Source organism: Buteo buteo, chromosome 21 (genome assembly GCF_964188355.1).
Source record: "Buteo buteo chromosome 21, bButBut1.hap1.1, whole genome shotgun sequence".
NCBI classification, from domain to species: Eukaryota; Metazoa; Chordata; class Aves; order Accipitriformes; family Accipitridae; genus Buteo; species Buteo buteo.
In genome coordinates this window covers 20,001,678-20,026,512 of record NC_134191.1, presented here as the reverse complement: position 1 = coordinate 20,026,512, position 24,835 = coordinate 20,001,678, and the positions used below count along the sequence as shown (strand labels likewise).

General features: G+C 45.0%; 1 protein-coding gene across 4 annotated transcripts in view; it reads right to left on the bottom strand.

Moving 5' to 3' along the window:
* HEMK1 (HemK methyltransferase 1, mitochondrial release factors N(5)-glutamine) overlaps window positions 1-24,835 on the bottom strand; it is a 97,398-nt gene that overhangs the window by 72,332 nt on the left and 231 nt on the right. For 3 of the 4 annotated variants that reach the window (XM_075053356.1, XM_075053359.1, XM_075053355.1), the window contains exons 2-6: window positions 22,294-22,740; window positions 21,724-21,815; window positions 19,057-19,150; window positions 4,315-4,467; window positions 2,204-2,268 (exon numbers count right to left, since the gene is read on the bottom strand). In XM_075053356.1, the coding sequence (XP_074909457.1) occupies window positions 2,204-2,268; window positions 4,315-4,467; window positions 19,057-19,150; window positions 21,724-21,815; window positions 22,294-22,584 (695 nt within the window). In that variant the 5' untranslated portion in view covers window positions 22,585-22,740. Of the gene's footprint in view, window positions 1-2,203; window positions 2,269-4,314; window positions 4,468-19,056; window positions 19,151-21,723; window positions 21,816-22,293; window positions 22,741-24,035; window positions 24,805-24,835 lie in introns of those variants that run through there. The other variant, XM_075053357.1, reaches the window with a different exon arrangement.

Sequence of the window (24,835 nt, the reverse complement as noted above, 5' to 3'; positions counted from 1 at the left end):
GTCTAAAAGTAGCCTTGGTGCTAGGTGGCAACCTGATACTACAGGAGAGGCCACAGAAACAAAGAGTGGGGAACGGCAAGGAAGGAACAGAACTTCTAATTCCTCAGCTACATGGTCCATCCATCAAAATACCTCTCTTTTCTCACCAGTTCTCCCTCTGGCTTTTGTGAAGACATTTGAGCAATGTCAGAGGAAGCACTTTGCAAAGTCAGAAAGACAAGGTTGTTTGAGATCTGCTGTTGGAGAAAGACTCAAAGCCTCCCACAGGAGATGCCATTTCCCGAACCAGCAACAGCACATGGTGGCAGAGAGTCTGCACTGTCCCCTAACTCCTGTCTTCCAGTGCAGTCAATGTCTAGAAAAATTAAAACAGCCCAGCTCTTCCCAGCATGTTCTCTCCTCTCACCACAGTGGCAGAGTCTTCCTCCCAGCTCTTCAGTGTAACACCTCAGGGCTACCCAATGGGGTTCATAGAACATGCTGTGACAAAGGCCTTATACCCAATTCATATTTGCCTTTGCTGAGGGCTGATGGTACTGCCCTGTCAGCAAACATAGGCAGCAAGAAAGGGAGGGATTCCTGCATCTGTCTGCAGTGTGCCCAGATGGGCCATCTAGCACTGGGATTGATTTAGTGAGAGCAAGGCTCACCTAAGCATCTAGAAAACACAGCTGTGATAAAGGAGCTCTGAAAAGAAGGCAGGAACCAGGCTGGCTTCAGTCAAGCAGTAGCACAGCTTATCCTACTGGCTTCTCTCCCAAGAGCTACAGGGCACCATGCCATGGACAAGATCACAAGGATGCAATGAAAATATCCATGGAGAAATATGAGGTTCTCTGGCATGGCATTTTCAGTCCCTCATCCACTCTTGAGCCAACAAGCAATGTTAATAAGAAAGATGATTTTTCCCAGATGCCAGAGCAATAATCTACCAAGGAGGCAAAGATTTGGCCAGCTTTTATTTTATCTGTGAAAAATTGCAATAGAACTTGGTTTGACACTGACACATCAGAAGGAAATCTCTGTTCCCCATTCTTTATAACTGGACTAGGAAGCAAAGGGTAATAGTGAGGTGACAAATTTGGGAAGTGCTTGTTCCTACACATCACTTCAGACTCACATAAGAGCTGGGACTGGGTTGCAAGAAGGGCAGAGATGCAGCTCAGTGCAGCCATAAACAGAAGTAGCCTGTCTCTGTACCCCTAGTGCTGGCAGCAGCTTGGGGAAAAAAAGTGCATGTGGGCCCTGTGGACAGAAATGTCAGTTAATGAGCACCACTTAAGACTCACAGCTGTACTAGACTCCGTAAGAGGAAGCAATAGGAATCCTTTCTGAGACTGCTTTAATTAACGCCTAGGGCCCAGCAATTACTAAGGATATGAATACATACTAGAGCTCTGTACCTTTTTACAATGTCTACAGAGACTGGGATCCTGGACTCAAAAACATCCTGAGATTCTAGCTCTGGGGCTCTCTATGTTAGTGACAGTTCAGAATAACCTGAGTTAAGAAGAACCAGCTGAGGAAGCAGAGCCACTAGGAAGGACAAGGTCAACCTGATACAGATCTGTCCCGACTTCAGGCACAAGATGTTCGATTCAGCAGCACTGAACATCCAGCTGCAGCACAGGTGTCATCCAAACAGCACAAGACCCAGCAGCACTATTCTCACCAAACCCAAGACTGCAAGGAGTATGCTGAGGGATACCACGCCAGCACATCAGAGTAAAAGTGCTATTTGAGTGTGCAAGCTTATATCTAGAGGAGCAATGACAGAAACAAGCATGGCAATAATGATATAAGGAGCCAGAGAGAGAAAGGTTCAGGCTCTACTTGTCCTTAACCTCCTAAGTGGCATATACATTCTTACTACCTGCTGCCTTGAGTTTCCCAAGTTCACAGAAAGGAATAAGAGTAGTTACCATGAAACACTTTGAAAAGCCCTTGGAAGACAGACACCATGTAAGTACTATTGCTTTACTTAGGCTGCTGTCTTTGCAAAGCATGTTCACAAGTCAAAGAAAAAAACACTCTGGTAAATAATAAGCATTTTTCTTCTAATTCTTACACACTTTAGGAGCTCAACCAAGTAAACATTCTCTGGTTTGCAGTGGTGATAAACATGAACCACGTGTCCAAATATTGAGGATACGTGGTCTTTCTCAAACAATTTACAAAAAAAGGGTAATTTGCGGGCTTGTACCTTTGTGCATTCTCCCTGGTGAGATCCACAGCAGCCTCCTCTTTATCTATGGCTATCACCCGGCTCTGGGACAGAAAAAAACAAACCCACCAAACAAGTATTAAAACATTAAGGTTCCTGAGCAGACATGCTCTGCCAAAAAGGACATGCAAGATAAAAACTGACAATTGACCGTTCACTCTCTACTCTTAAAAGGAATAGCTCATGAAGAATGCATCTCAGGGCACTGATGGGATGATGAGTGACCCAAGGCACTCTGTAACACTGCCAGCAGGAGACCAAAATAGACAGGCTTCTGACCAAACCAACTCAGCTGACAACAATGGAGTCACACTGACTTACATCACCTGATATGTTCATAGCTCCTAGTAGTGAGGCTCAACACTCTGGCTAGTCTGGGGTAGACACAGGTTAAAGGAAGATCATGTCTTAGGCTTCTCCTCCCTAATATGGACAGAATCCCTCCCAGCATTAACACAACCACTTGCACAGAGGTTCTGGCATTTTCCATCTGTTACACAGATACCTTTTGCCTAGTTACTCCACTGCTGTCCTTATACCACATTCACTGCCTGTATTGACTGCACATACTTGACTGTGTGTCAAGTATTTGAGAGTCCTCCAGCATAACATTAAGATAGGACTACACATTTAGAGATTTGCTTCACCTTCCATTCTACCTTAGGAAAAATGCAGGCAAAGGCCTGATCTGTTTTTGCTTTGCTTAATGTTTTTTAAACACAGATGTTGGTAAGTATTTACATAGAGAAAGCATGCTTAAAGAAACTACTTTGCATTTGGAGGTGATGGTGTGATTGGCCATCGTTCCTAGGGGGATTAATTTCACAGCCTCAGACTAGCACCCACACACATGAAGCTGACCCTTAAGGTGGAAGACACTGCTGAGTCCATAAGTGAAAAGTTGCTGTTGTTTTCTCACACCCTAGTGCCAAATTCTGCCTGAAACACTAAAGAGGTCACACAGAGTGTAAACTCCACTTAGCTGTCAGTGTGGCTACCACTAACTCCAGTCAGTCAAGGCTCCTTACTTCTCTGGGGACAGCAGTTTGTGTTGACCAGCTAGGAAAGAAGTTATCAGTTACAAGGACAGACTGACACAGCTCTTTAACTTAACAGGCAAGGAAAACAGCATGAAGTACAGCTCAGGAAATCAGAGTAATTATACTTTGAAGTCATGAAGCTCAAGTATTAACCTTATCAGGTCACTGGGAGGAGGAACACAGGCATCAACCTCTAATTCTTACACATCAAGTCTTATACTTCTACAAGAGGAGGGGCTGGCCACAGCAATTCTCATTCACAAGAAGGAACTGGCTGGTCTGCAATTCTGAGGAAAGGGGAATATTTTTCCCTTAGCCACACACAATGAGATCTTGGATTAATTTCTCTCTCTGTTTACCAACAGTATCTCAGTAAGCATGTTACATGCCACAATAATCAGGGGCAAGAAGGGCTTTGGTCACCCAGATATCAGTCCCCTTCCTGCTCTTTTCACTCTGTTCAAAAGGTGTGGGTTGTTATTAAGGAACAAAGGACTGCAAAAAAGTGGTTTGGCAGTTGTGGCAGTGTGACATATGCTTGTCATACTGATCCCAAGTACTGACACTTCTGCGGTAATTCCTTCCCTGTATTCATTTAGTCTCCAGTCTCCTAGAGATGAGATCTTTTGATTCACAGCAAGGTAATTTTCAGAGATGACTGCCCCATAAATTTGACCAACATAGTGTGTGCCCATGCCTCAGTCCCTCTTGCCCACAGCCCAGGATATTAGCTTAAACCAACACCCACCAGTGCTTCAATCTAAGGTGATTAATAGTGAGCTGTGATAGCTGAAGAATGAGCACGTTTGCTTCTTTCACTCTGACTAGGTCTCCACTACTCCTGCAGACAGACAGCTGGGGAGAGCAATTCCTAAATATCCCTCTTCTACCTAGCATTGAACTTATAGGGCCTGGATGTCAGAGACCTTAGCTGCTAAAGTCCCATCAAAGCAAAGACGTTTGTCTGTGAAGTCTCAGTGAAGACTAGTAGAGTGGGATTGTCCTGTAACACAGGCATCTATTGTACCATGAGCATTGAAAAAAGCTCACCTGTGGCAGTTTGCACAACAGACTCAGAGCAATTGCTCCAGAGCCACAGCCAATCTCCAGGATCACAGGATGAGGGATAGGAACTGGGAAGCAGAGGCCTGCATTCTTCTCATGTTTCCGAGATTCTTCCTCCACAATTAAAGAGACGAGATCCTAATGAAAAAAAAAAAACAAAGCAACCAAACAAAATAATTTCTAAGGGAACTGTTTTGACTTACGCCTTTGTGGTCTGAGGACTGGAGTTTAAATTTCTTGACTCTGTAGCCCAGTGAAATGTGTTTTTGTTGCTAATTTTTAAAACACAGATGGCAGCAATGGAACTGACATGCCAGAATTCACTTCAGCTCCATCTCCCCAGGGTGCTTTGATTAGTAACCAAATCCTCAGGATACAATTTACCACAGATCCTCTGAAATCTTCTAGCACTGTTGGGAAAAACAATAACCAAACTGCTGGAGCACATTATCTTCTGCAGCATAATTTTATTTACTCCAAAATTTCAGCTTTCAGAATTTGTAAGCTTCAAAATTTAAGATGCCTACACTATCTCAGTATGGTATGTAATCTGGAGGCAGAGGTACAGCTCCTAATAGTATCTAAACCAATAATCCAACCTGCAGATGAAAATCAAAGGCAAGGAATTACTAAATGATCCAAATGAGCAGCTCCCTGCATGGATTTCAGATTGTGGACTCCTCCTACATTTTGTTGGTATAAAGTCACATGGAAAAGATTTTCATCCGTCCTCCTGGATCCGTATGTGTCTCTACAATCACTGCCTCCTACCTCCCATCTATCTCCTCTTTTTTAAATCCCTTCGCAATTTCATATAAAATCCAACACAGCAGGAGAGGTCTCAAAGATACAGTTCTAACATTTGTGAAAAGGAGTGACTAGCTACTGGAGAAAGCACACAGGTGCCTCCCTCAGACTGCAGCATGAACATCCCTTGTCATTCACTGGAGAAAACTGTAAGACAGAAACCTTACAAACACCTTGAGTGCATCAGCAGCTTGAGCAGGTGCCCACAACTTCCTGCAATCCTTGTGCTTTCATGGTGCAACAGTTCAGAAACAAGGCCTTACTGCCCAAGGCACTCCCATGATGGCTAGGTTATTTCTCTTAAGAGGTCTGCTCCTGGATCTCTCCTGTAAATCCAGAAAGCTTAACAAAATTTACAAAGAATAACTGACTTAATATTGCCAACAGGTAAAAAATGAAAGACATTACCAGGACAACTACTGGCCTTCCATTTTTGCAAGGAATCTTGCACGTTCTTGACATAAGCAGTAATATTTAAAAGCAACATGTTCTGGCAGACAGGTCAGCTTCTCAGTAAAGCAATGGCCTTTTTCAGGAGCCAGTGCAGTGTAACAGATGCCTTGTGCAAAGCTGTAGTTTTTATGAAAGTATTTGTTGCTGTTGGTCACCCTTCATGCTAGGCCAATTTGCATCTGCAGTAAGTAGGGAGGCAGGATGCAAACAGGTATAAAAAAAAAAAAAAAAAATGAAGTGTTAGGGTAGATAAGCTTCAACAAAACATACCCGACAGCAGAACACCTGAGACAGAGGCTGTTTTGTCAGACAGTATTTTCTAAGATTTCCCACAAGATGTGAACTGCTTTTAAACACATTAAAGTACTGTGCCCCTGCATGCAAGCACACCCCCAGTGCTTAGAGAACAGAAGTGAAGCTTGCACTACTTCACAGTCCGGGATGGAGAAACAGGCATATTTCAACATTGACCAGGCCTTGCAAAGCCAGGCAGCTTCGAACAGCTCCATTTTAATAGAACCCTTTGCCTGTTGATTCCTCCTGCTGAAAGAGCCTGAAAGCATAAGTAAAAAGCAATGATTTGGTTTATTTGAACATGCAAACACTCGATATTTCTTCTAGTAACATTATGACTTCTTCAGATCAGCTTTTCTGAGCCTTTGCCTTTTTCAACTCAGCTGTGTTAGGCTTTGCTGCTTTTCCAGTAGCCTGGCTCTGCCAGCACTAGCCTTTTGGGAGCCACTGGCTCCTTGACCTTCTTTAGGCTCCTTTTCGCAGCCACAGCCTTTTGGGGCCTTCACGGGCTTTTTAGCAACAAGCACCTTCAACAGTTTTCATTGTTTTCTCTCAAATCCTCCCCAGTTGTTGAGCTGGAAAGAGCCAGAGGTGCCCGTGCCTTTGCTCACCAGATACTCAATGACAACAGCCTTCGTGCTTCTCCAGGCTGTGCCCTCTGCCTTCCACAGCTTTCAGTGCTCCTCAGCGATGAGCTCTGTTGTACTCCTACCCAAAAGCCCAAGAGGGAATGAGAAGCAGCCCACAAGCTGGAGGGCACTATTCTGAGAGGCCTCTCTCAGAGGTATGTGTTCACTGCAAAGTTAAGTCTGGTGAGTGATACCTAAGCTAGCCTCAGGTATGAGGAGCCACACTGCAATGCCCTACCCTGGTTACCATGTCATTACTGGCACTCCACTCATAAGGGAGCTCTGCTAACAGCCTCCAAAATCACATATTCCTTGTTGATGCTCTGGGATTCCTTTCCTAGACAATTATGGAGGAAAACATTCTTACAGGCTCCCAACAAGTCTATGGGAAACCATTAGACAACTACCAGCACTCAGACGACAACAGGGAAAAATAAGTACCTTATCTACCCACTTTTGTACAAAAATGGCTTTTGCCTTTCAGCTAACAGCTCCAGATGAATCAGTTTGAAAACACTTCAGCAACGGAGACAGCAAGATATTGTAACTGCAGCTGGTTTGGGGAAGCAGGTGCTCATGATTCCAAGACCATAGAAGAAGAGCCACCTAAAAAATTCTGCTCAGCCATTAAATCACTCTTTAAAATACCAGCCATTTCTAGTCACTTACAAATATTTCCAGGAAATCTCTACAGTAACTCAGAAGAACCATCTGTCTCCAGGGCTGATCACAGAGTAGCACAAGTTACTGATTACAAATGTCCAAATGTAACTTTCACACAGCACAACTACTGTCAGCATTTATTAACTTCCTTAAGGCTTATCACTAGTAATTTCAACCTTGGAGTTTTTAATGGAACTTCTAGTTTACACATTCCATGGTGAAAGTATTTTTAGAGTGCTTGCCAAAGCTCCTATTTAAATACGACTGATTTCAGTTTTCATCATGTCTATTAAAAAAGGGATGTTGGTATTACTTTGGCTTTGTATCCTACTTCCTGACTCCCTTGCCTTATTGTCTTGGTTATTTCATATACTTCTCACTGAGGCAAAGGCTAGTTCTTGCATTATACATGCTTATCATAATAGTTCAAAATTAAAAAATATTAAAAATAATGTGACAACATAAAGAAACTACATCCTTTTCCAGACATTAGTATCTCACTACAATCAAAAAGTTCAATAACTATGAAAATAAATTATTTTATGAAATAAATTCAATTGGCAAGCAAAACAGAAGGTGTATTCTAACTGGCAAATTATGAAAAAAATTACCAGTACAGATTATTCGATGTTGAATTAAATTTGCAATTATGTATGCATTAAAAGCAAGAAGTAAAGACAAAATAGAATGCACTAGAATAAGAGTATTAACTCCTGCATGAATGCAAGAGAATAAGAGTATCTGCATTAACTGGCTGTGGTATCATGGTCCTTTTCTTCACTCAGAGCTTTCACGCGAAAACCACATTTCCCCAACATCTGCAAAAGAATCAGGAAAACCCAGCAACCATGACAGACAGCATGCCCAGTTAGCCCACTGCCCTTGTCACCAGGTTTCCTTTTCAGAAATCATGAATGATTAAGTTATCCCAAATTGTTTTGAAACCGTATTCTTCAGATACTTCTTAGTATTTTAGCAAGCCATCCAGCCAAAATCTGTGCTCTCCAAGCACACCATCATCTCCAAGATGTCACCACTGGAAACTGATAAATTACAGCACTTTGCAGGACATAGCAGAACCACTTTCAAATCTCATCTTGGGAGATTAGGTATTTCTGGCCATGCATTACAGTGTTCATACAAAGACTACAAAATACCATGCAAGACAAACATTCCCTACCTCTGTACAAGAATCCGACTAGAGCCACAGCTGAGGAAGAGCAACAAAGAGGCAGAAGGTGCTAAAAAGAGATGCCAGTCCCAGACACAGAGTAACGCAGATAGCCAGACTGTGGTCTTTATTGTGTAGGATACCCCACATCTTCTCAGACTGAACAGATTCAGAGCGCAAACATCTGCTAATGTAATGCCACCATTGCTAAAAGCCATCTTAACTGTCAGTTTAATCACCAGCTCTAAAGGTTGAGAGATGAAATTATAAAAATTCCACTGGGAGAAAACACTTTGGCAGCCTAGGTAATTAACCTTTGGAATATGTTAGGTAAATTCTCCACAAACTGGCACACTAAACTGAAATGGCAGGATGTTTAAATGGGCTTATTTTCACTCACATCATTTACAGGATTCAATACATCAGAGAAAGAAATGTCCTTCACTACAGAAAAATGCTACTTTGGATAAAACAAAGATTTGACAATCAGCGGGTCTTTATAGTCTCTAAAAACAGGAAAATGAGTTGGCTTGTTCAGATGCCTTGTCCCTGCCACATGCTGAGCTCTTCAGTACCTTTAACACATTTATCCTCACAGCTCCCATGTTCCAGATGAGCAACTGGAAAACAGTGACCATCCCAAACTCATGAAGGAGGACTACGGCAGAGCAGAGCATTGAACCCAATGCTCCAGAAGCCTCATCTGCATCTTTCCAATGACACCACTTTACATCATGGTAACAAACTCCAGTTAGGAACAGGCAGGTCTACAGTTGTGTGAGGGAAACTGCCCTCCTGCAGAAAAGCAGAAGGCACAAATATCAGAACCAAATTCCCACATCGCCTAAACGAACAGTGTTTGGCTGCTCTTGAATCATCTTTTTGTTTTTACTGTTGTAGATAAAAACTGTAAATATATAAAAAAATAATCTAAAGCGCCGCATTGAGGACCAAGTCAAATCATAAATTCAAGGAGTATCTTGAGACATGTGACCCCACATTTACCCATAGCATGCTAACCAATGGATAGGATGAATGCTCAACTGTGGAGTTACTAAAATTCAAGTAATTGCTTACAATATGCGTCATTATTGTCAGTAACAACACAGCCTACACTAAAATCCTGCTAACCAGTGCTACAGGTACTGGCAGAACTACTTTTATCCTGGAGCCTGGTGTACACATATGTGGGTATAAGTGTGATATTTGTGTCAGAGTGAGGAAGTGGAACATTTTTAAGATCTTTTCTCCCCTAGTCTGTGCAAGAAGCTCCTTCCCCCAGCAAAAGCCACTTTTGTTGGAAGGAGTGGAGGGACTGAATGGCAAACAGACAAAACCAGAGAGAAACTAAAATCCTCTCTCTGCTTTTGCTAGCAATGGCATGAAGGTGGAAGGGAAGGAGGGCCCTGGACATGGCTTCAGCAGCCCCCACGACTCAGAGCCGCCGACATCTGCTTGCAGGGGCAGACTGCACATTTCATTCAATAGATGGGTGTACAGAAGTGTTCAAATAGCAAAGAGAAGGAGCTAGAAGTCACATGGAAAAGTGAGCTCAGTAGCCACCACTGTCCCTTAGAGCAAATCTTATGTATGGCTAAAACTGGCCTACAGCTGACCTCTCCCCCGCAGCTTGCAGGACTGCCATGCGCCTTTCCAGGGCACACCAGCAATGCCAGTGTGCTCCAGGGCCTTTTTGTCATCTGTTACAGGCAAACAGCTCGACAGTCAGGGCAATAGGCTAGGCTTAGGAATGGGGCCAGCTCACAGCTCTGCAGAGTTACTAGTGTGACTAAATCCCAATCTCTCTGCATGTTGCAAATTCCTCTTGCACAGCAATAATCAATGAACTTCCCTTTCTCCCTCATTTTACAGGTTTTTGTGCAAATAAATATTCAAGAGGATGTCAAGAGCACCAGCCACCTCTGAAACCTGTGCATTCGTAAGTGTGGTAAGCTAGGTGCAAAGCAAAGTATCTGGAAGGGTTTTTACACTGCACTGGGCTAGAGGTGATGCAGGCATCAAGTGATAGGTTTTCAGGTACCTAAATTCTGCTGCTTAGCACAAAATGGAGTGGGGAGAAGGTGGCAGTATCTAGACCCTCTATGTCTTTGCCAGAAGTGAATTTAAAAATCTACAGGGGAAAAATGCAGGACATCCTTGAGAGGGAGAAGGCTATCTGGTCCTCGCTAGCAAAGGAAGAGCTTGTGAGGACTAGAAGAGACCTATTACCTGCAGTTCCATATATAGAGGACGCAAATATTTGCTTCTCATGCTACTTTATTTCCAGCACTCAGATTCTCAAGCTTTTGTCTCTTAGCCAAGCCACTTACAGCCTGCTTTCACCTTGCGGTTCCAGGAAGTCTTGCTTCACTGCCAGATTCGCCCTAAGTTCATGCTATCATTTATTTGCCCCCCCCCCCCCCCCATCTTCTCTGTTGAGTGAAACAAACGCAAAACTTTGTGAACACCTCCAGCTTCCCATGAGCCTCTGCCTCACCCTTCCACCCACAACTCCTGTTCCCCAACCTCCCCCCCCAGCACACACTCATGTTCTGACAGGTTCTTGGTATTACCTCCCCCTCCCTGCAGCCAGGTCTCTAGTTCACTGTATTTCTTGGAACTGCAGCTGCACAAAGAAAGTGTGAGGACAGTGTCTGCCAGCACCCAAACCACAAGCTCCACAGCTGCACAGCTCCAACCAGCAGACAGCGCAAGGTCAGGCAGCTTTCAGCACCAAGACAGTAGGGAGGAAACAGCAGAGATTCTCGCTGCTCGACGGTGGCTACAGAGCTGTGCGGAAGTCCAGAGTTGAGGCAATCATGTGCTACAGTCCAACAACAGTGAATGACCCATCTGATGTTTCTGCGATTAAAAGTACAAGGTTAAGAAAAACAAGAGAAAGGGAAGAATGGGAAAGGCAAGGGTGGAGGTCACAAATTTACACTGCATTCCCTAGAAGCACCCTTTTTTCCGTGCCCCACATGCTCTGCAGAAAGCAGGGGAGACAAGATTCCAGGGGTATGAGTCAGGGTGGCAAGAGGCTCTAACTTCCCAGGTTAGCAAACAGGATGAGGAAAGCAAGAGACACACGAAAACCTGGGTAACCTCTGTGCTCTTGCACGCTTCCTGGGAATGTTTTACTTATTTGTATGCTTTCCAGAAACTTCTGTTCTCAGAATCCAGGACTTTCCATAGAGCCTGATCTGATACTAACCAAATCACCCCTCCCCTCCTGTTTGTCCACTTGGCTGCCAATCAGCACATGACAAACACCAGGAAGCCAAGCTCAAAACCTAACTCCATGGCAATGGTCCTAGAAGATCACTGCCACGTACCCTCCTTCCAAAACCAAGCCACCAAGCCAGCCCAGTGCTTAGAGGGCAGGTAGGCTATGGCATTTTTGTCCTGGGCTCTTCTGCCTGGCACCACAGTAGGAAAGAGAAAATGTTGCACAAAGCCCATGAAACTCCCTCTAGACATGTACAAAAAGCAAACCACCAGAATAATTCCAGAAGGAGCCACTGATCCCGAAAGAAAAGCTGGCTTTATGCAGAAGCAATGGACAGACAAACAGGTAAAGGCACACCTAATACTGAGGAAGGAGTTTGGCTTCTCTGTCGCGCAACAGAAGAAGCTCCTGATGCGTCAGGGCACATGCCAAGCGCTGTTTCATCTATTGGAGGAGAGGCTGCGACAGCACCCAGAAATGACTTCATCAAAAAGCAGCAACCTTTGCAACCCGTATGTGTTAGTGCACAACAGAAGTTACCACAGTTGTCACGTCTAAACTTAGCCATGGCCAAGAGGGGGAAGAAGAGTGGATCAAAGTCACTGTAAAATGGCCATACCTCGGGTCTCTAGCACAAACCTCTACATAGGCACATTTTTCCAGAAGCAAGGTATTTTCTTTCTCTGCACATACTGGTATTGACCACTGCCAGATACAGCATCTGGACAGATGCACTGGTCCAGCTCACTAATCCCTAGCTCCGAAATTCCAGTTACTTGGATGTCTGAAAGAAGCTGGGGGTTAGGGAATGGATTTTTTTTTTTTTTCCCCCCATCTGTTCATGTGGGAATCCCCTCGAGTCCCATCCCTCCTGTTACAGCCATTCTGTAGTTTGTTTTTCTCCAGTTCTAGCCCTAAATCCTGCTCTAACTGCTGGTGAGCTAAGCTACTCAGCTGAAACTCATAAAGAGAGACCCTCTTTCAATTGGAAAAGGAAGATTAAAATGCTAAAGACTTCACAGAGTTCTTTTAGGGCCAAAAAAAAAAATAAAAGCATTAACAACACGGAGATCTGTGAGAACCTATTAGGAAAGTCTATGTAAGTTAACCTGGGGAACAGGTTTGTGCATGACTTAACAGAACAGCTGTTGCTTTCCCTGCCTTCAGCGCAAATTTTAGCTTTAAATTTACATTTTTGAGTCTGTCCTGGAAATCACCAACTTTGAAGTAATCCTCTGCACTAGCACAGCCTTTTTTTTTTTCCTTGCATAGGAAGCCAGGAGAAACTACTGCCATAGTTCATCTTGGCCAGTTAGCCAGGAACAACCCTGTTTCTTCCTCTGTTTCCTTTTGAACAAGAAGAAATCTGTCCTAGGAAAACATCCTGTCCTGATTTTAAAGTGGCCAGCAATAGACTCCTGCTAAGCTGTTTCAGTAATTAATTACACTCTCTGTTAAAGATGTGCACCTTTTCTTCTGGCCTACATTTATAGTACTTGTTATACACTTGTCTATGAAACCAAAGAGACTTCTGTTATCAAATTTCTGCTCCCTGTGCCAGGTAATTAACCCCTAAGCTTGTCTTTGATGAGCTAAACAGTCTTTCACAACAAGGCAGATTTTTCCAGCTGTTAATCCACCTACTGGTTCTTCTCCAAACCTAGTTTTCCATTTCTTTCTCAACCAGTCAGTAACATAACTGGACATAATATTTTTGCAACTATTCCACTACTGTAGTACACAGATTATTTAATCCTGCTACTTGTATTTAGCAATCCCCTGTTAACACATGCAAGGATCACATCAGCCTGCTGGGCAGCCCACTGAAAATGGGTGCTTGTGGTCAGAATATCCATGAGCCTCAAATCTTTCTCCAAGCTCTCCTGGCAGCAGAAGCCCCTCAGCCACAAGGCACAGGCTGCATTATTTGTCTCTGCATATATGATCCTATTAAACACTTGTGCCTAACTCAAAGAGCAATTCCAATTGCTCTGCAGCAATAACAGGATCCCTTCATAATTCCAATTCCTCAGCCTCTGTGCCACAGCCCACTTTCAGAAAATATTGTTCTCCTCCAAAATACTGATAAACTATTGCCTATCATCTGGGCAAAATCTGATCTACGTCAGGCCACAACAGCAACGCTCCAACTTTAGCACATTAGTTTACAGATACATTTTGACAGATAGCAGTTAAATTTTGATCTATTAAATAATGCCCTATTGCATTTATGTTCAATATACCTTATAGAAGTCTATATATATTTCAAGAAGGGGCCTTAAGCTATGTATAAGATAGGGCACCATTATCCTTTTCATTTCCCAAATTGGGAAGCCAGTGACGCAAAAAGGAGAAGCAGCCTTCCTTTGAAGAGACAACGGGTCAGAAGCAAAACCATGAAAAAAAAGCCAATCTCCTGACTCCTGATCAATGGCTGTACTCACAAGACAGTGTGACCTTCTGACCTTTCCAACAACTAACCATCTGTGGCAATGAAATTAGGGAAATGAAAGTCCATTCTGCGTCAAAAGCTTCCCTGTAGCACTGATTAAAACAGAAAATGTGTAAAGTGCTTTAACATAAAGCACTGGAGAAAGACCCCACCTCGCAATCTGTATATTTGCATATACATGTCAGGAAGCAAAAATCCTTCCTTCTCTGTGTGTTTGACCTTCTTAAAAGGTCAATGATTATGTTTAGCTAAAAATAAGGTTAAACTTCATGAAAGGTTTCTCTGAGCAAATCTTCGCCTAAAATGCTTTTGCAGAGCACCCCAGCACAAAGACAGCCATTCAGCTGACAGATGCAAGTAAACAGCAATGGTTTCGGTGTACTGAGCATGTTATCATGGGAAAGAAACAATCTATCTTGGGAAACAAGATAAAAGCTTAAAAATCATAAGTGGAAAAAGAATTGATTAGACAGCGACAGGACTAAAAATTACAAATGCTATAGAGAGCATGAATGGTTTATGTGTTACACAGCAAGAACTAAGGGCTTTCCTGTTAAACAAGCAGGCAGCACCAGAAGCAAAGAAAATACTTTTCCCACTTACAATACAAAATCAGAAAGATTTGCTGTCAGATGATGTCATGGAGGCTAGACACAGACAGACTCAAAAGAGGATTAAACAAATTAATGGAGGACAGATCCATTAGTGATTATGAAGCAGGACGACCCCAAATCCAGCTTTGGCTAAGAACAGTCCTTAACTGCTGACTGTCAGAAGAAGGGGGGGATCCTCCCATACCTATCTTTTCCCTTGTGATTTTTCCCCCACCATCTGCTATGAGCCCCGATTAGACAGAGTACATTGAACTAGACAGACCAATATAGTCTGACCCACTAAGTCTTTTTTCTTGCTCTCACAGGAGATTGCAACCGCAATCTTTTTTACATGACTACTAAAAAATGTTCAGCATGGCACAGACTTGTAATTTCTTTCCCTAAGATGTCTTCCAGGCTAAACACACATCCTCACCCTACAGTGTCGCCCCCTTACAGGACAATAGACTGTTCTCATGACACAGCCATCACAACAAAGCTGACAGAAAATAATTATGTAGGGCCTGAGCTCATGCCAAGATCACAACAGGTCAAGGAGGTGTCACCAGGGGACTCCTGGGTGGCCTGAGGGTCAGAGGGATGGAGGGACTGTGACAATCCTCCCAAACAGAACTGAAGCTCTCATCCCAGCAGCTTTCCTCCAGCAAAACCAAAACTCAGTGACCAAGAAAATTACTCTACCCACACAGTAGTTGCAAGGGATAAGAGATGGCCATTTTTGTTCCCACTGAACAAATAAGCCTTCACTTGCTTTACAACACAGCATCTGAGAGGAGGGGATCAGAAACACCAGAAATCCTGTAATAATTAATAGGAAATAACACCATCAGGAACTCCGCCAGCCTAAGCCTGGAGTGCCCTCTAGGGGTAAAAGACTGGTGAGCCACATACCAACTGCTCGAGTTTTAGAAGGCCTTGCTTTGGGAAAAGGACTTTCTTCTCCATTAATACAGTGACTAAGCAATGTTGGGACAGGGATCCCTTGACATTACAATAATAACTGCATAACAAAGATAATTCAGGAGACTGATAACACCCCTAAACTTTGGCCCAAACACCTCCCCATTGCAGAAGCCTGGGTCTGGTGATCCCACAAGGCAGGACGCCGAGTTCTGCAACCCCTTGCAAACCCACTCAGTGCTTGCAGCAGTGAGTCCAAAGCTTTGCTCACAGAGGGCCAGGTAACTGGAGGAAGGTGAGACTGAGGACTGCTTAACAAAACTCTCCTCCAACAGTATGCCTGTGCTCACAGAAGTATCTATCAGCCCTGCAGGCCAAGAACTTACGACTGAATGCAGTCAGCTTTGTTATCCCACTCTCAGAGCTTAAACAGGACCTGCTAGTTTCCTAATTTTAGCTGCCTGTCCCCTCCCCACCCGGATTCCCACAGAACAGAAGAATGAAGCCACATGTGCTGAAAAAATATTCCCAGAGGGAGCAAACGGGAGAGGGCTCAGCTAGCAGAGAGAACAAAATAGACTACAAAGGGGCAAATTTCACACAGGGCAAAATTAAGCAGACGACTGAGCTTCTCTTTTTGCATGTGTGTCTCTGTCCCCAGGACTGAAACAATGCTGGTGGTTTATGTCCTACTGTGTTCACCTTCATGCCATTACCAACGCATCTGGGAGCAAGAGTCATAACCCTTCCGTTGTAACCATAGAACAAAATGTGTGTGATAAACATGGCTCCTCTTCTTTTCAGTCTTTGAATCAACAAGCAGAAGCATTTGCGGAAGCTACATAAATATAATCAGAAAGCACATTTTGCAGCTGCTTGTGTATCTGCACTAATAAGTCAGTTTATGGAGTCACATTTACTCAACCAAGGACAAGACTTGCCATGTGGTTTGTGTATGAGGTCACAGATAAGCAACTTGAACCTGGGATATCAACGCTGATAATGAACTGCTTCCTAAAGAACAAGGATTATTTACAGGTATTATTTGGTGAAAAGTTCCAGCACCATTTGTTTTAACAATGCTGCAGACAAATCCTGAAGAGAAAGAGAGCAAGAGATGCAACTAATTTCCACCACTACAGTTTTTAAGTCCAATGAAGTCTGGAAAAATCACTCTGATGAAGCAAAACATAGGCAAACCCCAACCCAAACACACCACACAAAACCCGGAGCCAGAGATGACCAACCATCTGGATACCAACTCACTTTGTGCCACAGGTTACACACGGTACACGATTCCTGGAAGGAGCACGTGCCTCAAGTAATGTCCTGCCAGGTGCTGCTAAGTAGCTGGGTCTTGTCCCCACGCTCTTCCTGTCCAAATAACCTCCCCAGCACCAGATCACAAGAAAAATCTCAGTTGCCAACAGAGCTCCATTCCTGAGCTATCATCATAAACTCCTGGCCTTCCATAATAAATGCGTTAAAAATTTGCCTTCATAGTAAGTACCGTGACACGTCAAATAAAGTTTTCCCAGAAAGACAAGGTTTGGGTTAAGCTGTTTATGCTACAGATTTGCACCAGGGTATGTTAAGCGGTTTCAAACACGGCATGTTACACAGCACTGCATTTCAGTTTGGGCCAGCGGAGATGCTTTTACCAAAATCACGCATGTGGGCACAATTAACAACGTTCTCAGGCATTAACCACCCTGGCTTCCACTCCACACAATAGGCCTTTGTTTGAAGCCTAGCACAGCATGGAGAGAATTAGAGCACAGCACCAGAGGAAGCCTTGCCAGCAGATGTTTTGACTGGCAGAACATGCAAGTTCTCCCTGGTTTTAATGCTCACGTTGCATTGCATCCACGAATTAATGGGGAGTTAGAGGTTGGAAATACTCTCTTGAATCAACTGGAGCAGAAATACTGTTGACAATAAAAAAAGCTAACCATTGCTGGGCTCCAACTGGCAAAACTATTCCTTAGAGCCCTATCTCCAAACTTAATTGCCAGAGTGATCAAACCCAGACACAACAGAGAGCTCACACCTTGTCTGGACACAAGTGTCACCACTATGATTTAGGGCCCAGCAGGCTCTCAATGAGATGTTGCTGATGCCCCACATCAAATTAAGAGTCTCGTTCTGAATATTCTTCTACAGGCTGTGATGAGAAGATGTCTAAGCGGTAGTTGTGCTGACTCCCGCTAAAACGTCTGGAACCCTCTCATGGATTTCCGTAGCACCCTCTTCTTCAAAGGGCACAACAGAAGCACAGGCTGTCTTTGCCTTATAACTTTTGTGAAATAAAAGGTGTCAGATGAAGGATTCTGCAGACTGCATCCTCTCTTTACTGAGCTGCTGCTTTCTTCATACATTCCCAATACTATCCCTTCCCCAGAAAAAGCTAAGGTGGTCTTCCCATCTCCAAAGCCCACTCAGTCCTTGGCACCTCTTCTGACACTGTCAGTAGGGGACATTCTGTCTGAATGATCCTTTTCATTCTTTTTACAGCATGGGCCCTTACTTACAGAGACCTGAGCAGAGGGCTGCCAGCACATTACAACAGTCATCAAGCAGCAGGCAAACGACTGAAGAAATTACCATTAGACTGAAACAGGTTTAAGCTTCTTGGACTCCTAAATGGACAAGCCATGGAGGCCACTTAATCCCCAAAAGTTAACACAGGCTCCAGAAGAACATGAATTCTCAGAAGAAAAACCAAAACAAAACGAAAGAAAGAAACAAACAAAAAGAACCAACCCAAAAACCAAAAAAAAACCCCTCACAAAACCTTAAACCTCCTGAGGACTAGCAAACAGAAAGAATTCCTTGCTAGGATGGTCTATGAGCTGAAAACTAGGCTACTGTCAGGGAAAGTGTCACCATGTAGTTAGTTCTTAGCCTTTTCCCTAGCAGCAGGAACACCAGGGAAAATGGAGTTTTAACTTGATCATGTATGGCTGTCCTTTACATCCTTACAACTGACATTCATGTTTAATTCCAGCCCAGGTCAAAACTTACCCTTCAGTTTCCAGTGTTTCTTTTGTTACTGTTCAGGAAACAACCCTTCAGTTTCCAGTGTTTGTCCAGAAACCACTGTGGAGCCATTAGACAGGTGGTAGCTACCATTTCCTACCAGCCTGCACTGTTCTAGTCTGCACATGGACAAACAGGCTCTCTGGAGTCCATTACCATTTTCCAATAGCAGCATTCCAGTAACAGCTTTAAGGAAAAAAAGCCAAGTCCTTCCATCAATGGAGATGGATCTCTGTGTAATTCAGTGATACGCTAGCCTGCAACATCTCTTGCTCTGAGCCAGGAGGCAAAGTTCACCAGCACCAGTTCCAGATCACAAGCTTAGAATCCCCCCCTGTTCTAAAAGAAGTGATCTGACCTTCTCATCACTACAACCTCATGATATACAGGGCACCTTCATAGCAATGCTATGATTGTATTGTATGATGTAATTCACAGATTCAAGCCCGCCCCCGCCACATCCTCCACATTCATACCTCTGTTTCAGGCCGAGGAATAAATACTGGTGGTTTCATCTTCAGAGTCAGGTCCTGAAAGTCCCACTCACCCAGCACATACTGCACCGGCATTCTGTGGCAGGTAAAAGCAAGTGTGAACACTTTCAGACTACACTCTGTAACACAAAAAAGCACTCAATACCATGCTTACCTCATTACTAACCAGATAACCCTTCTGAGGGCACGCACCTAGACACCCCCAAGGCTCTCTACTGCATATGCAATGTGCATATTCACTCTAAGGGAGCTGTGGGAGCTCCATTCCCACAAAAGAGTTTGTTATCAAGCACTGGATGCAGGGAACTACTGGCCAGTCAGCCTCACCTCCATACTGGGGAAAGTGATGGAACAAATAGTCCTAGAGACTGTTTCCAAATATACTAAATACGGGAAGGTGACTGAGAGTAGTCAGCATGGATTTACAAAGGGGAAATCATTCCTAACTGACCTGATAGCCACCCATGACACAATGACTAGCTCAGTGCATGAGAAGAGAGTAATCAATGCTGTTTATCTTGACTTTCCTAAGGGTTCTAATACTGTCTCCCATAACATCCTCGTATACAAGCTGACAAAGTATGCACTAAATAAATGAGGTAGACTGAAAATTGACTGAACCAGCAGGCTCAGAGGGCTGTGCTCAGTGGCACGAAGTCCAGCTGAAGGCTGACCACTAGTGGAGTACCCCTGGGGTCAAGAGTGCGGCCAATATAGCATAACATCTTCACTAATGATCTGGATGAAGGGACAGAGAGCACCCTTGGCATGTCTGCAGATGACAGAAAACTGGGAGGACTGGTTAATTGACCAGATGCGTGTACTACTTTTCAGAGGGACCACAGGAGGCTGGAGGAATGGGCTGATGGGAACCTCAAGAAATTCACCAAAAAGCAACGTGAAGTCCTATAAACTGGGGAGGAATAACCCCATGCACCAGTACAGGCTGGGGGCCAACCAGCTGGACAGCAGGCTTGCAGAAAAGGCCCTGAGGATCGGGTGGACAAGTTGACCATGAGCTAGCAATGTGCCCTTGCAGCAAAGGCAGCCAGTGGCTTCCTGAACTGCATTAGGCAGAGTGTTTGCCAGAAGGTCGAGGGAGGTGATCATTCCCCTCTATTCAGCACTGGTGGGAAACATCTGGAGTGCTGGGCTCCCAGTACAGTAGAGACATGGATGTACTAGAATAAAGTCCAACAAATGGCCATTAAGATGATTAAGGGATTGGAGCATCTGACATACAAGGAGAGAGACTGAGAGCTGGGACAGTTTAGCCTTGAGAAAGGAAGGCTCAGGCTGGCAGGGGCAGGGGAGGGGAATCTCATCAATAACCATATGTATCTGGTGAGATGAAGAACAGGGAGCCTGACTCTTTTCAGTGGTATCCAGTGAAAAGACAGGCAAAGGGCACAGGCTGAAATACAGAAAATTCCATTTAAACCTAAGAACCACCCCCCTTTTTTCTTTTTTTAAACACTGTGAGTGTGGTCAAACACTGGAACAGGCTGTCCAGAAAGTTTATACAGTATCTATCTTTGGATGTATTTATTAAAAACCAAACTGGGCATAGCTCTGAGCAACTTGCTCTAGTTGATCCTGCTTTGAGCAGGAGGGGTGGAGTAGATTTCCAGAAGTCCCCATCAACGTCCATGATTCCATGATTTATGAATTTTGGGGCCAAGTTTCCAGCTGCTATGAGGCACCATACCTCACTTCTTCATGTGGAATAGCAGATGTTTCTTGCAACCTTAACAGCACTTAAGACAGAGCAACTCGCAAGTCAGACAGCTCTGGGAATTTTGCATTTCTGCTCTTAACACAAGACTCAAGAGCAGCAGGAAAACTTCAGGGAAGACACTCAGGTCCTACAAAGCATAATCACTGTTAACACACTGACTCCCTGAGAAACCTTCACATCCTATTCTGCATAAGTTGTGGCAGGATTAATCCGGACAGCAAAATAAGGATCCACATCATAACCACGCTCAACAAGCAGGAGGATGCTACCTCCAAACATACTCCCAAGCATCTCCCACCCTTCTAAATGATCCAAGTTCCAGAATATTTCCTCTCCACACACACTACTCCCCAGGCCCAGTCTGATTCCAGGTAGCTCCTTCATACCAAACCCATTTAACTTTTGTGCTAAGAGAACCGTTCACACAGAGCAAACAAATGGATGCCAAATGAAGACCAAAGCTACAGAAGCCATGAATACCTCTAAACACCAGGGAAATCCCTCTGCAGGCAAAGCCAAGAAAGGAAAGCACAGTAACACCACAGACCAGTATAAGACTGGCAGCTGAAGAGAGTGCTGAATCAGACAGAAGGGGCCAAGGCTAAATTTTCGAAGCACAGAAGGGCTTAATGAAAATGTACCCAACTCAGAGTTGGTATTGCCAGTTTCCAGCTCCTCTGCAACATCCCTTAAAGCCTCTTTGCTCCCGGACAGGACAGACAGATGATTTGCTACCTGACAACAACAGCAAATGCCCATCACTCGAGTCACCATGGGAGACCTACACAGCACTGTTACTTGGCATGTCAGCTGCTAATGGTCTTCTGCCTTCTCTCTGCTACCATTCTTCTGGCTGCATTAAGACTGAAGGAAAACCCTCCAAAGGAATGACTGTAAGAGGATGCTCCTACCTTTCTAGTCGCTTGTTGCTCAGCTGCTGGATTTGCTCCTGCTGCACTGCTGTAAGCGGAGCGTGGAGGCTTTTGGAGTTCAAGCTCTGAAACTGAAGACAAGGTAACTTTAAAACTTGCCCACTTGTGCCACATGGATGTCCTCTGCACCCTCCCAAGGGTATCCTCCAGGGAGACCCAGCATGCTGGCAAACACATATGCCTGGGACTGTTGGAAACCACAAATGATTAGGAGAACCTATCTGCATGTTTAAAAACAAACCTGTACAAATGTTCTTCTACTTTTCGGGGCTCAGAAGAATAAGTAAAATTAAGAATCATTCCACCAAGCAAGTCAGGGTACAGTATGGGTGTATATGTCATGGGTTACATTTCAGTCTCTGCAAAAGAAGGCATTTAAGAGACCCCAAGTGTTCTACTGGCATTAATGAACTATGCCTCACCCTCTCCGCCATCTAAGGAAAAGTTGTTCTACTTCCTATAAGTGAGATAAAAAGAAAGGTAGGGGATTCAATCAAAACAACAAAGTGAGAGGCATACAGAGACCTTTTTCTCTTCCTATTACTTAACTGTTTTTGCTCCCAGGACAAATGACACGATACATTCACTGGACTCTCGTGCTTCAGGGATCCCATTTGTCTCAAACACCTTCTGCCAGTAGTTGACCACATCGGTGGCAGTCACGAGCCCAGGTCTTGCACTGCAGCTCTGCCTCAGAGATGACCACTTTGGACCGATGATAGGACTTTTACTTTGACTCAACCCCCCTGGCACGCACTGAAGTGAGAGACCGAACAATCTCCTGAGCGGTGGGTGGATGAGGCATCTCATTGTTGTGAAATCAGTTCCTGGCTTCCACATGTGTTCCTTGTTGCCATCAGCTGATCTAGTCAGTGCTGAGACTCACAGGACACTTGGTGCTACCACAAGCCACTGTGGCTAAGCACCAGCTGACCCCAGTCAGTGGATTCTCCTCAGGGCAGCACAAAAACAGCACCAGTTTGCAGCTCTTCTGGTCTACAAAAGGAGGCAAAAGTACAGCCTGAATCCCTTGGGCTAGCAAATCATAGGTTCCCCTCTGAGAGAGTGCAGACTACTTGCCCTAATCCTGGCCCACAGATACAAAAACAATTACTCACACCCTGAGAGTAACAAAGGATTACCCTGAGAAAAGACTCAGGTGACAGCTAACCAGCTCTGCCACTGCAATCCATTTCTTTGCAGAGTTGCCCATTTTCACAGGCCAGAGCTACTAAGAGGCCAGTCCATACCCATGGCAGGGCAGAAGCGAGCGTGCCTACATGCAGGCACAGCACTCCTGCCTCTCCTCAGTCCCAGAAAGCCACAGGCACACCAACCTTCAGCTCCAGCCCTTGGCTCTCCACCCCATGGGTGGGTCACTCCGGTTCCCTGCAGGAAGACCTTCAGTCTCCCCTAGATTCCTTCTTTTATTCCTCTCTCTGTTCATAAACCACAAGTCCTAGGTTAGCGGGTGTGCTCACAGAAGATTTTGACTCCATGGGTCAAGGGTCTTCTACACTGTCACCATCCCCAGAGAGCAGGCAAAGAGCTGCAGAGCCAGGGCTGAGCTGCTAAGAGCTGAGGAAGGAGAAAAGCTCACAAGGTGCAACTAAAGGGAAGAGAAACACTTGAAAGATGCAAAGGCCAGAAAAGGCAAACCCTGCCAGAGGAAAGTCAGTCTCTTAAAGGAGAGAACAGGCAGAGCCAGACAGAAAGGGAAGAAAAACAAACAAGATGACTGCAGGAGTCAAAGGAGATGAAACTTTACAAAACAGCTGCTGCATTTCACACATGGAACTGTGTTTTAGTGGAGACAAACAGAACAACAATCCCACTTTCCTGCTGTGATCCATCAGAAATGAGGGCCCCCCTCCCTTCTGATTCGCAGTCCCTGGAGCCACTGTGGGTTTCCCCTAGCGCCCATTCCCATTCCTCTATTGATGGCTGTTTTTCATGTCTCAGAGAGGCCCAAAACTCCCCTCCTCCAATTCCTCCAGAAAACCACCGCACAAACAACTAAATACCTCTCCCAAGCAGCTGGCAGCACCCAGGGTGCTGCTGCAGGGAGATCTGGGGAGATGCTGGCAACTGAACCCCTGCAGCAGCCCTGGACCCTGCTGCATGGGGCACCTGCACAGGCAGCAGTGTGGGGCCTTCCCTGCCCCTGCTGCACAGTGAAACTGTGGGAAGAGTCAGGTGTCCACTGCCCTCATTTGCAAAATCAAACCCAACAGAGCCCAGGGAAGCTGCAGAAGGAATACCCTGTAGCAAAGATCTCAAGATCGGCTTACCTGCTACTTCCTGGCAAAGGGGTGTGCGCTCTAAGAGCCCAAGGATCCCCTTCTTACCATCTTCATTACCAGGAGCAGAGAGATAAGCAGCCCCCATGAAAATTTGCCTTTATGTTATGCATAAGCTACAGTCTTTACCTGAGCAGCTCCCCACTCCAAGGCCCTGTTTTGGGGATACTGCCACAAGAGGAATACTAAAGGAATAAAACATTAACCATTAGTGTTGTTAGGGAGGCAGATAAGACTTTAATTGGCCATGGCTGGAACAATGCTGCCACTACTGTCACTATTAATAAAGGAGACCAGCTACTGATGCAAGGTCCTTGCCAAGAACAGTCCCTGTATGCTACTTCTTGGTGCAAATACCTGTTTGCACACAGGTAAGGAACAGATTATTTTTTTTTTTCTCCTGCAGTTCTGTGGTTTGATCCGCTCGACCCCCTGCTCCCCACTCGCTGTAGTCCAACACGTACACCGGCGGCCGTAGAAAGGCAGGGCCTGTCCCACCCTCGGCCCCTGCCCTACACTCCACAGGCTCGGGCAGGAGCCGGGGCTTGCGCCGTGCAAGTCGAACGTGTCTGCTGCCGGGTCAGTGGTCAGCTGAACCGGCCCCCGCACAGCCCCGCTGGCCGAACCGGGGGAGGGGGTACAAGTCCCCGTTCGCCAGCCAGGGAGCTGCCCCCCCACGCCTCATTTCAGCGACCGGGCGGCTCGCCGCTGGCAAACGGGCCCCACAGAGCACGGTCGCGACGGGAGCCCGGCTTTCCGTCCGGCTGTCCCTGCACACGCCATGCCCTGAC